The sequence below is a fragment of the Austrofundulus limnaeus genome, unplaced genomic scaffold (genome assembly GCF_001266775.1).
Source record: "Austrofundulus limnaeus strain Quisiro unplaced genomic scaffold, Austrofundulus_limnaeus-1.0 Scaffold93, whole genome shotgun sequence".
In the NCBI taxonomy this organism is placed as follows: Eukaryota; Metazoa; Chordata; class Actinopteri; order Cyprinodontiformes; family Rivulidae; genus Austrofundulus; species Austrofundulus limnaeus.
In genome coordinates, this window is record NW_013952495.1 from 1,531,985 (window position 1) to 1,543,813 (window position 11,829).

The 11,829-nt window shown below is 38.9% G+C and overlaps 1 protein-coding gene across 1 annotated transcript in view; it reads left to right on the top strand.

Annotated features, from left to right (window-relative positions):
* The first annotated feature begins 4,628 nt into the window (after window positions 1-4,628).
* The window catches only part of flcn (folliculin), a 12,251-nt gene continuing 5,050 nt past the window's right edge, over window positions 4,629-11,829 (top strand). Inside the window, exons 1-7 of the mRNA XM_014012689.1 lie at window positions 4,629-4,721; window positions 4,898-5,104; window positions 5,204-5,350; window positions 5,431-5,652; window positions 5,739-5,905; window positions 5,992-6,083; window positions 11,193-11,350. Coding sequence (XP_013868143.1) covers window positions 4,898-5,104; window positions 5,204-5,350; window positions 5,431-5,652; window positions 5,739-5,905; window positions 5,992-6,083; window positions 11,193-11,350 — 993 coding nt within the window. The 5' untranslated portion in view covers window positions 4,629-4,721. The remainder of the gene's footprint in view (window positions 4,722-4,897; window positions 5,105-5,203; window positions 5,351-5,430; window positions 5,653-5,738; window positions 5,906-5,991; window positions 6,084-11,192; window positions 11,351-11,829) is intronic.

Genomic DNA, 11,829 nt, shown 5'->3' on the forward strand with positions numbered 1-11,829 from the left:
AGCTGGCGTGAGGCACCGCACATTTTCACGTCAAGTTTGGATTTTATAAATCACAACCTTAGCGTAAAAAGTGGCGTACGCAAGTTTCTGGGCTCAAATTGTGCGTACGCCAGTTTTATAAATCCGACCTCTGATGCGATCACAAACAAACAACCAAACAAATGGTAGGAAAACGTTTTTTTAAATTTGTAGAAACAAATGTGAGGCAGCCTTACCAAAACATAACTTTATTTATGGTTATTTAGATAAAGCTTATGGTTGTAAAAGCAACTGCTCAACATTCTGTAAAATTAGAAACAGACTAAATTAAATCCTAAAGTGAAATTACTCCAAATCAGGCCTATATCTTATCCAAATCAGTGGTTTCTATACACTTTAGATACTTTTTTTTTAAAGTGTTGCTGAAAGTTGTCACTCCTCCTTTTGCTGGCTGAAACGTAAATCAACTGTAAAATAAAAATAAAGCTGAACACAAACACTCTTAATGTGTCCTCTGTTTAATTGTGAAGGAAAGAAACAACAAAACTTCTCAGAGTGCAGAGGTGGAACAGTTAGGGGGGTTTCCATCAGTGTGGTTTAAGTGAAGTCAGTATTTACTCAGCACCTGTTTTTCCAGTTTCGACCACAAAAACACCAGATTCAAACAGAAAAACCAGTTCATCTTTACTGGGCCAGAAGACAGAATTTGTCCTGTTGAGGGCTAAAAACAAAGATTATAAAGGCAAACGGTCAGTTAAAAAGCTGAGAGTGCCTCATTAAGAAAATTCAAAAATAGCTTTTTTTCATTCAAATAAAAAAATAGCTTAAAGACGTGAAATATTTTCTCCTTATCTACCTGTGTCTTTGTATTAAAGTAACTAAAAGCACTGTGACTCTCTGGAGAAACAAACAATACACCTGAGAGAAGATCAAACTTATATTTATTGTGACATAAAGATGTGGCTCTTTAGACGTAGACACAACAACACAAATTTTAAAGGATTTTTCTAAAACTTGCTGAGACACATTTTTAGTTGATTTTAGTGGAAAAACATATAAAGGAGCGGATGTAGGGACAAATAAACTTTTCTTTAATGCCAACAAGTTAAAACAGAAAGATTACCTACAAACTCTATCTGCAGCTTGACTGTGGTGAAGGTCATCTGCAGTGCATTGTAAAGAGCTAACATCACAGAGGATTTCACCAAGACTCTTAACATCAAATCCCTGAATAAAAATTTAAGCAGAAGACATGCTTCCTCAGGAGGCTGAATAAGAATTCCCTTCTTCATTGTCACCACTTTTATTAGGACACCACTGAGATGATCTTAAGAAGTTGCACCACATTTTTGTACGGTAATGATGGCGTAACGCAGTGGTTTTCAAACTTCAGTTGCAGTAACTTGTGACCCCAGATATGACTGGTTTATCTTTGCTAACTTTAATAACTGTTAAACATGAGCACAATAACAACATAAACAAGCCTAATAATTATGATACTATGTTTATTCATTATTATTGTACTTTTCTTGAAGTGATTATGATAAAAAAATATTCCATTTGCTATTTATTTGACTATAAATTGATGTCTGGAAATAATCTGGGGACCCTCCCTTGATGTTTTATGACCCGCAGAAGGGTCTCAATCCCAACTTTGGGAACTGTAATGGAACTAATACTTTTATGTTTAAGCAAGTAATTCATGACATCCTTTAATGACCTWGGTTTTMMTSACATKCTGTTCATCTGCAGACAGAATGATTAAAGTCAGAACAATATTTGCTAACAACAGTCATTCTTAGATATCACTTGTGTTTATCTTTGTGTTTTCCATTGACCTTGTATCAAATCATGTTAAGATGACATAATGGTGTTTGTTAATATATATATATATAGTATATGAGGCCTCTCGAGACAGTGAGTAGTGTGGAGAGACAGTGACAGAGAGAAGCAGAGGCACAGAGACAGGCCAGGTTGTTCTCTGTGTTTCCTGTTGTTGCAATAAAACTCAGCTGATCGTCTCACGGAGTACCTTCATTCTTGGACCACGTATTTCTGTCTTTGTTAAATAAATATTGCCATAACAGGAACCATTGCTGTAACGGATATGAAGGGCCTGTAATGTGTGATGAAAATGGCTGGAGTTTCACTCTCATAGAAGAGCTTCTTGATAGGGGTGTAATAATACAACAACTGAGCTTTGCAGGTCTATTTATTTTTCCTAATTCTTATTAGTATCTAGTCTTAAAGGTCTCTAAAGGTAACCCTGGTAAAGTTAATATTTTCTGTTGTGAGTTTAAAACCCTCAAAAATGGAATTTTATGTTTGATATGGTTAAAGCTTCAAAGAGCCACTTCAGAGGGACCAAAGAGCTATATGTGGCCCAGGGGCCGCAGATTCTAGACCCCTGGTCTAGAACAGTGGTGTCCAATCCTGGTGCTGAGGGCCCCTAACCTGGATGTTTTAGAGCACATGTGTCAAACACTGTTTAGTCAAAATGTCCTGATGCATCTCAGTAATCCAGGTAAAAAATCAAAAAGAAAAAAAATTGTATAGGTCTTCTGGACGGGTTCTTCTTTAATGAAACGTTTCGTCTCTCCTCCAAGAGACTTCTTCAGTCTGAGAGTTTCAGGCAAAATTCAGGCTTTTAAGCCCTGCCTCCATGTGACTGATACTCACATCACATGGCTATCGTTCACACCTAATTAACGCCTATTGTTAACAGGGGGTGGAGTGATACTGCCAATGGCAGCGCTGTAGGAGGGGGACAACTGAAAACGGAGGCCTCCACCTCTGTTTAATGATGGACGGTCTTTCTTCACAAAAATGGCTTCTTTTACTCCTCTCTCAAACCAACGTTCCTCTCTATCAAGAATGAGAACATCCTCATCTCTGAAAGAGTGACCGCTGGCCTGTAAATGTGTTTGTCCCGGTAGGTGTTTGCCGTAATGTGGGACATTACGGCAAAGGCTGGTTCACCCCAAAAATCCGGTGCCCCGGCACAAACAGAGCAATGTTGTATATGCTGTTAAGTGCCAGGAGGACTGCGACCAGTTATACATCGGGGAAACAAAGCAGCCACTGTTCAAAAGAATGTCCCAACACAGACGAGCTACATCTAATGGCCAGAACTCTGCAGTTTTCACTCATTTACAGGCCAGCGGTCACTCTTTCAGAGATGAGGATGTTCTCATTCTTGATAGTGAGGAACGTTGGTTTGAGAGAGGAGTAAAAGAAGCCATTAAACAGAGGTGGAGGCCTCCGTTTTCAGTTGTCCCCCTCCTACAGCGCTACCATTGGCAGTATCACTCCACCCCCTGTTAACAATAGGTGTTAATTAGGTGTGAACGATAGCCATGTGATGTGAGTATCAGTCACMTGGAGGCAGGACTCAAAAGCCTGAATTTTGCCTGAAACTCTCAGACTGAAGAAGTCTCTTGGAGGAGAGACGAAACGTTTCATTAAAGAAGAACCCGTCCAGAGGACCTATACAGTTTTTTTCCTTTTTACTGTTTAGTCAAAGTTAAACATGAAAAGTCAAAGCTCATTACAAGTGGTCCTTCGAGGGCCACCATAATGCTCATGTGGCCCTCAGTGAAAATAAGTTTGACACCCCTGTTTTAGAGGATTCTCTGCTCTTCAAGTTTTGCAGAAGCCTGTTGATCACTGACTTACTTCAGGTATGTCAATGCAGAGGAACATCTAAATCATGCAGGATAGTAGGCTTTTAAGAACCAGGACTGGGCACCACCGGTCTACATTTTGAAGAGAAGTCCCATAAATCAGTTTATTTTACTCATTTGTGTGCCTCTTTGTTGGTAAGTTGTGCTTACTCAACAAATTTTGATGCCTTCAGACAACAAAAGAACAGCAAATAAAATGAGTTTACCTCCTTTCAGGGTGTCTTCATCTTTGTTATTTTTAGAGGGAACTTGTGGATCCGGTAAGTCAGTCAGGTTAGTGGGAGCAAGAAGGGTCCCATCATCTCTGTTTTTCTGATCCACTACTGGGTCTGAGGAAATTCCTGGTCCGTCTGCCATTCCCAGACCTGAAAAGTCACTGTGTCACTATACTGGGTGTTTTTACCTGAAATGTAAGTTCGTGTAATGTTACAAACCAGTCTCAAATTAACGAATTTAAAAACACTATAAGTTTAGTAGCTTTAAGAAATACAAACGCTAATGTTAAACCAATGAAACCAAGTACATTTATTTTTAAATATATATGTTTACAGTCCCACTTACCAGTTTGTAGCGCTTTAGCCAACGCACTGAGTCGCTCTAGTGCCCTTTAACCCCGCACGGAATTGTGGGTAATGAAGTTTTGAGTTGCATTATGACGAAACATTCTTCAATAAGCTGCGTAAAGCCCATTATTAACTCAAAAACGCAACAGTAAGAAAACGAATATGCTCAGAGACGACGTCTTGATTGTAAAACACAAACATGTTTTTGTTTTAATGGTTAAAATTTAAGGCTAACAGCGCAGCTGCTAGCCGAGCGTCACTTGAGCTCGAGCGCGTGACTCGGCGTCATCATGTGATAGTTCTGTTTGCTAACAACAGAGAGAGACGAAAAGCAGCTGAAAACATTAATTTTTTATCTTGAACTTATGGTTTAGGACGATCAGGTAGAGAACTGTTGGGACTTTTTTCGCATCGACGTTATTTTTCACGTTTTTTTCCCTCATCATGAAATGCTGAGTGAAGCTCTGAGCTCCTCCAGTCAGTTGAACTTCTGAAGGTAAGACCCACTAGTTGTTGCTAGTTGTGACCATGTCTTATGATGGCAGGTGTCAGCCTGTAAGGTTACTGACTGAAAGAAACTGAAGTGGCTCATTTGGTCTTAATGTTTGAATCTAGTAATCAAATTAGTTGAGCTTGATGAGTTTATGTCTGACAGCTATTGTTGTTTCTCAGATGAACGCTCTGGTAGCTCTGTGTCACTTCTGTGAGCTCCATGGACCTCGGACACTGTTTTGCACCGAGGCACTCCATCCTCCGTCCCCAGACCCTTCATCTCAAGTGGGTACCCCGGTACCTGGGGACAGAGACGGTGACAGAGAAGGAGAAGGTCTGACCATGAAGGCCAACAGTTCAGCGACACAAAGAGGAGAGATGTGTGAGGTGAGTGGACATGTCACAGACATAAAGTCCCCTTGCTCTGAGTGTATCTGAGTCACGTATCTCAAACGTTCTCATTGTCCTCCTTTCTGCTCCACACAGGGATGCCGATCTCTACCTGCGTCTCACCCGGGTTTTGTGAGCATCGATGACGAAACAGGCATTCGCTTTTTGAGCCATCAGCATCCCAGACAGTCGCAGCTCTTCAGTGTGGTCCGTCAGGCTTGTGTGCGAAGTCTCAGCTGCGAGGTACACAGTGACACACCACCAAATAATCCTCTTGTCTTGTAGAACTGTATCCTCAAACCTTACTTCTGCTGTGGCTTCAGGTGTGTCCTGGGCGCGAAGGACCTATTTTCTTCGGTGATGAACAACATGGGTTTGTGTTCTCACACACCTTTTTTATCAAAGACAGCCTGGCCAGGGGGTTCCAGCGTTGGTACAGTATCGTTGTGGTAGCCATGGACAGGATCTACCTCATTAACTCCTGGCCTTTCCTGTTACGACACCTCAAGCTCACCATACAAAGTCTGCAGAGCACGGCACTGAAAGTAGGGCATTAGATCAGCATGGACTGTGCCCACCTTTTATTATTATTATTAGTCAGTTTGATCATTTTGCACACTTTCTTTATCAGGTGTTTGACAGCGAACAGGGAGTCTGTCCGCAGCGAGCTCTGAGGATGAACAGCGTGTTTTCACCTGCCGTGTTTCCACATCAGAGGAGCGGCAACGCGGCCCGTTCATTAACGTCTCTCACCCAGCATCCCAATCTGTGGGCTAGTCTGCACTGCTCCTTCAGCTGGTGAGTTAAGAGACTCTCATTATTGCATTCATTTGTTTGTTATAGAATAGATATGTTGCTGATTTGAGCCTCTTCTTCATTTCCAGGTTGCTGAAGGCTTGTGGCAGTCGTCTGACGGAGAAGCTCCTTGAAGGGGCACCCACTGAAGACACTCTGGTGCTTATCGAGAGACAGACAGGTAAGACACGTAGTCCTTAATAGGAGGGTTTCACATCACGTCACGATGCAGTGCCACTAGAGCGAGAAGTTCGGATGGAGGGCAGGAAGTGAAAAAGTGGAGGATCTGCTATCTGACAAAATGCCCATATCTTGTGTAGTTTACGAGTGCTCCACTCATTCTAACTGAATTAATAATAAATAATTATACACTGATTAAATTAAATAATATTATGGCTCTTTTTATTAATGTTTGTCATATTTGAAGCACGTTGCAGCAGGAGGATACAAAATAGGGTTGATTCATGGGGGAAAAACACCTCATTCCACCCTCTGGTGTCACCCCCACCCCACCGAACAAACCTAAACCCCCCAAACTCCTTTCTGACTGAAGCCTGAAAATATTAGACAAGCGGCAAAAAATCTACAGGAGGATAAAAATAAAAAGAGGCGGAAGTTGAATAAAGTTCAGCTGCGATGGAGAGACAGCGCGATTGGAAGTCAGCAATGAGATTTCCGAAATTTATTACATTTATTATATTTGTATAACTATATTTCATAGTTACGGTGAAGTTTAGTCAGTTATTTTAGGGTTTTTGATGCAAAAAAAAAAGGCGATGAAGGTGGAGCTCCAGTCCAGCTGCGGACAGGTGGACCGAATCGGACCGAGCCGCAGCTTGAGAGAGGAGCTCAAAGGCAGAGATGGAGGAAAAACAGTCGGAGACAGAGTGAGGACTTTGATGAGGAAGTAGTTGATTCACTATTTCGATTATAAGAGGGAAGAGAAGAAGATCGAGCACCGAGCGGACTCTGTGTTCCCGTTACCGGTCTGCTGGGTCAGACGGTGCAGCGCTAATGGGATGCTAACTACACCGAACAGCTGATGAAAGCACGTAAACAACAGGAGGTGTAGAACTTTTTATTCAGCGGGTGGATCCACAAACTCAGTACCAAACAGCTCCACGATGATTATCGTTTGTTTTTTGCCAGGGTGAGTGTTTGTTTTGATATTGTTTTATATGTTAAGATAATGCTAACAGTAGTCGCTAACATCAACAAACTTCCAGCAGCTAACTACACAGAACTAGGGCAGCCTAAAGTCCAGATGAGGTCCACATTAAACTACCAGTAACTTAATATTCACTACTAAATAAATGATCATTATAAACATAACCTCTAAAACAAGTTAACAGCTAACATTCCTCTGATGTAGTGGCCTCTGCCTGCAGACACCGCGGCATTCTGCTCCTCCTGACTGCAGATGGTTTAAAATCCTCTTTTTACGTTGTCGTTCTGTGAGCTTTCTACATTTTTCATCTTTGTGTATGATAATCAGTGTTATCATATGTTGTCATAGGGTTGGGCAGAATCGTGTGGAATTATTCATCAGATAAACTTTTGCTGGTTATTATTTGGCACTTGGTGATGTAAGACGTGTGTGGTACTGACAGCCTCAGAAAATCTTTAGGTTCTGTCGAAAACTCATTCATCTTCATCATACGAGTCATGTCTGACATATTTGTGAACAAATTGTTGTTATATATCTTGAAATAGGACCTAAATCCATACAATATAAACTCTCCACAGTCGTTTCCTCCATAGACATTTTACCCCCTGCCCTCCAGCGGAGATCGCTCCGCCTTCGAAACCACGTGACTGAAACCCAGCTATTAAACATGATTTTATTAGCCGTTCAGGAGTACAAATGTTTGTTTTATCCATCTAAGCTTTTAGTGTTTTTCTGATGGATGGTATCAGCTGGTATGTTTGGTCAATGTGCCATGGTTTCACTGTGATTAGTTGGAAAATTCTCCTGTGACTGAAAGTCTGAATCATCGGGTTAGTCGGAGCAGGAAAACATTACAAATCACTTAACCATTACCCTCAAAAACACTGCCATTCCCAGACAGTGTTTACACAGTTTAGTCTATTTTGAGAGTGATTAAAAGCTTTGGAGAGAAATTTCTTGGTACAGCTAAGGCCTTTTAGCTGTGGAATTTTAACACAATTTTACTTGTAAATGATTTAAATAAACATATACAATTTTAAACAAATGTTAACAAACTACAAAACAATACAATTAGGATTAAGGAAACCCAGTCGTACAAGCACGAGTTGCATAAAATGATCAACTGTGATGTCTAATAAAATACTGACCGTCAGACCTATGAGTAATTATTTCTTAAGTATTTCAAAACATTTGTGTACCAAACAGCATCTTACTATATTTGTTTCGTTTACCTAATCTGCACACTGGTAACATTTCATGACCGCATCCTGCAGTGCATAAATACTGTTTAATTGACATAATCTGAATATAAAACTCTTTGTGGCAATTACCTCCACAATAAGTAGTTTTGAGGAACATTTTTTGCCACGGCAAACACCCAAATAAAAAAAAAACAATCCATTTAATTTTGACTAGATTCGGTAACACCTATTTGACATTTGAAAAACAGTTGTGTTTAAAAATAAAATTGTTCAGGTTTTTAAACAAAGTGCTCGAGTTGGTTCAGGTGGTTCAAGATTTCAAAACACAACCCTGAAACTGTCAGTTTTGGGGGGGAAAAAAGAAGCCATTATGTTTATTTGACTTCAAATTCTGAAGAACTCATTCTGAGGATGATTTATTGAAGTTTCCTGATAATCACCAAAATTCCCTTGAGTGGGAAGATTATGTTTCATTACAGTTAAGAAGGTTATGTCACGTTTTATGGCATAAAACTTCAGCCAGATGTTTTTATCCCTTGTTAAATTACTGGAATTCCAACAACAGCACAGCTGGTCCTGTCAAAAATATTCTTTACTTTCCTCATGTTTGAGATGTGTTGAAATATAATTAATAAAAATAAAGTTTTTACTTGCAAAATGGAGAAATATAATGAGGCAAAGCTCACAAATATTTTTATTACCTGTCTGTTCTTGAGTTATAAACTCCCTTGATGGGATCCAGGATGAACTTTTTAATGCTAAAATCATTTATTCAACTGATGTTCGTGCAAAAGCAGGAAATGCTGATTTTTAGGTAAATATTAATTATTGTTACTAGTGTGATGTTGCTTCAAAACTTAACATAAACGAAATTGAATTGAATGACAACATTTTTGTTCAGTCTTCTGTAAAGCACAGTGGTCTCTTATTGTTTCAATATTCACTCAGAATTACAGTGACATCCTGAGATTGGCTCAATGACCAAAGACAGAACAATTTTTGTAGTTAAAGTTAAAAAAAAATATGTGAACAGATTAAATTCTGACTTCACTGGAGGTGGATGTTATAAACAGAACAAAGTGATGAAAGCAAGGTTTGTTGCTCATTACAGACTGGAAACATGTCTTGAGCTCAGCTGATTCATTTGTTGATGATGTTAAGAAAGTCACTTCGACATATGATTTATTTTTTATAAGCAGCAGCTGATGAATATTTGGGTAATAAGTAATAGGTGATGTAACTTTTACTTTTGTTACATTCAAACATAAAAATGATGCTTTTATTTCGTAACTTTTAATTTAACACCTCGTTACATGCTACAAATTTAAATATGACTGAACTCATCATGAAAGGAGTTTTTATGCACTCTAAAAGAGGAAGTGTTGAATTTACTGAACCAAGTTATATCAACTGGTTCCACAGAACAGAGTTGAGTTAATGTAAAGCAGTTTACTCAACTCGGTTTAGTGGAACCAGTTGACATAACTTGGTTAACTAAAGTCAACACTTTATTTCCAAGTGTGTATAAAAGTACTTTTCTGATTATTGTGAGCAGTTATCAGTGAAATTCATTTTCTGTTAAAGTATTTTTACTTGTACTTTGTTACCAGAGGTGTATAAAGTACTTGAAAACTGAATTGAACTAAGTGCTTTACATGATAAAACATTAAAAAGAAGTTTAATACGGAGGCATAGTAAAGGAAAGGAAAGAAAAGTTGGACCACAGACTGAATGTTTTGGTTCATATTTTAATCAGAACAGTCGAATGCAGCACTAAACAAACGTGTTTTTAACCTTGATTTAAAATAATTCAAAGTCATTCTTACAGTTTTCTGTGAGTTTCTTCCAGATTATTAGAGCATAAATACTGAATGCTGCCTCTCCATATTTGGTTTGATTCTTTGGTTGGAGTTAGCCTGGCCCTTGCCTTCCTCTGCAGTTCCGCTAAATTCTAGTTTCCCTTCACTGGGAATCTGGGATTTCTCCCATAGACAGGGATTTCTTCAGGAGAATTTTGTTTGGGCCAATCAGAAGGCAGGGTTTTGAACGACAACGTCGACTTTCTGCGCAGTGTCTGCTTATAGTTTAGATATGGCAGTGGAGGAAGTGAATGAAGCCAGTCCTGACTTATCAAATTAAATTAAATTTGTATGACAAAGCCTGCAGCTCTCATTTACAGCCGCCTCATTTGGCTTGGTGCTTCTCTCCTCTTCTCTCCTCTCAGTAGGGTTGTTTACAGCGCACGTAATTTCCAGTTAGCTTCTTAGCTTAGCCTCCTGCACAGTGGAGCTGGCATACACAAATGTCATGGCCAACTGATCCAATCATTTTAAACTTCAGCAGAGGCCACGCCTCCAGCAAGAATCACTTCTCTGTAGCCAAGAGTCCAGACCCTCTGTACGAAGCAAAGTGAAGGACAAGGGGCTGGTTCTAACCAGGCTACGTTGTAGTAGACCTGAACCAGAAGACCTGAGTGATCTGTTGTTGTTGATACAACAACAGATCTTCAATGTATTTTGGTGCTAAGCCTTCAGTGATTTATAAACTAATAGAAATATTTTAAAGTCTATTCTCTGAGATACAGGAAGCTGGTGCAATAACTTTAGAACTGGGGTATCTATCTTGGGTAGCTATGTTCTGCTTTTTAAAGCTGACATTCAGCTCTAGTCTTTTTGGTCTTTTACACCTGATTTTTTTTTTTTTTTTTTGGTTAGTATTTTTTATACAAACAAATTAGTTTTATTAGTATTTTACATTACAATGCTATTATAACCAATGAAACATGAGTAGATATGAACACCGTTTAGACTAATTGTAGTTTAATGAACCATGAATATTAGACCAAAATGCAGTGTAAAATACTGATACCAAGCATGTTAAACTGTAAAAAGGACCATATTTGTTATTCTGTTTCTCAAAGAGGAAGAAGAGGAAATGAGCTGCTGGGAAGGAGCAGAGGGATTTAAGTCACAGCTGCACCAATCAGAGAACAAAATGGGCCTCGACTTCCTTTGTGACGCTTCAAAATTAGATGAGTTACCTTGTCCAAAGTTTAGGTCCCTGAGGCATCTGAGACAGGTATGTTGATTATTATCATTATTATTATTATTATTATTATAGCATTTCCCGGTGCAAAATCAGTAGTACATAATGGTGTTTACTGTAAACGAAGAGGTATAGAAGAAATGAAGAGGTTCAGCTGATGTTGTTGTTTTGAACTACAATGATGTTATCTGTTGCTATAAACCCGCATTTCTATTGTGCCTCTTTTTACCTTTTATTACAACACTTTATGTGCTTTAGCATTTTGGCTACCATCATAATGTGTCTAGATTTAGTGGACTTCATTTGAATGTTAAATATATTATTGTCTGCAATTTATCAATTAGTCTTGTTGCAATAAATCAACATTGTAATAATAATTTGTATATGTTTTGAAAACTTAATTTATAATCTAATTTATAATTGACATTGGGCCTCATGCAAGAACATGTTCGTATTCTTCTCCTAAATTTCTCTTACTTTTGTTCGTACAAAGGGTTCGTACGAACATGTCA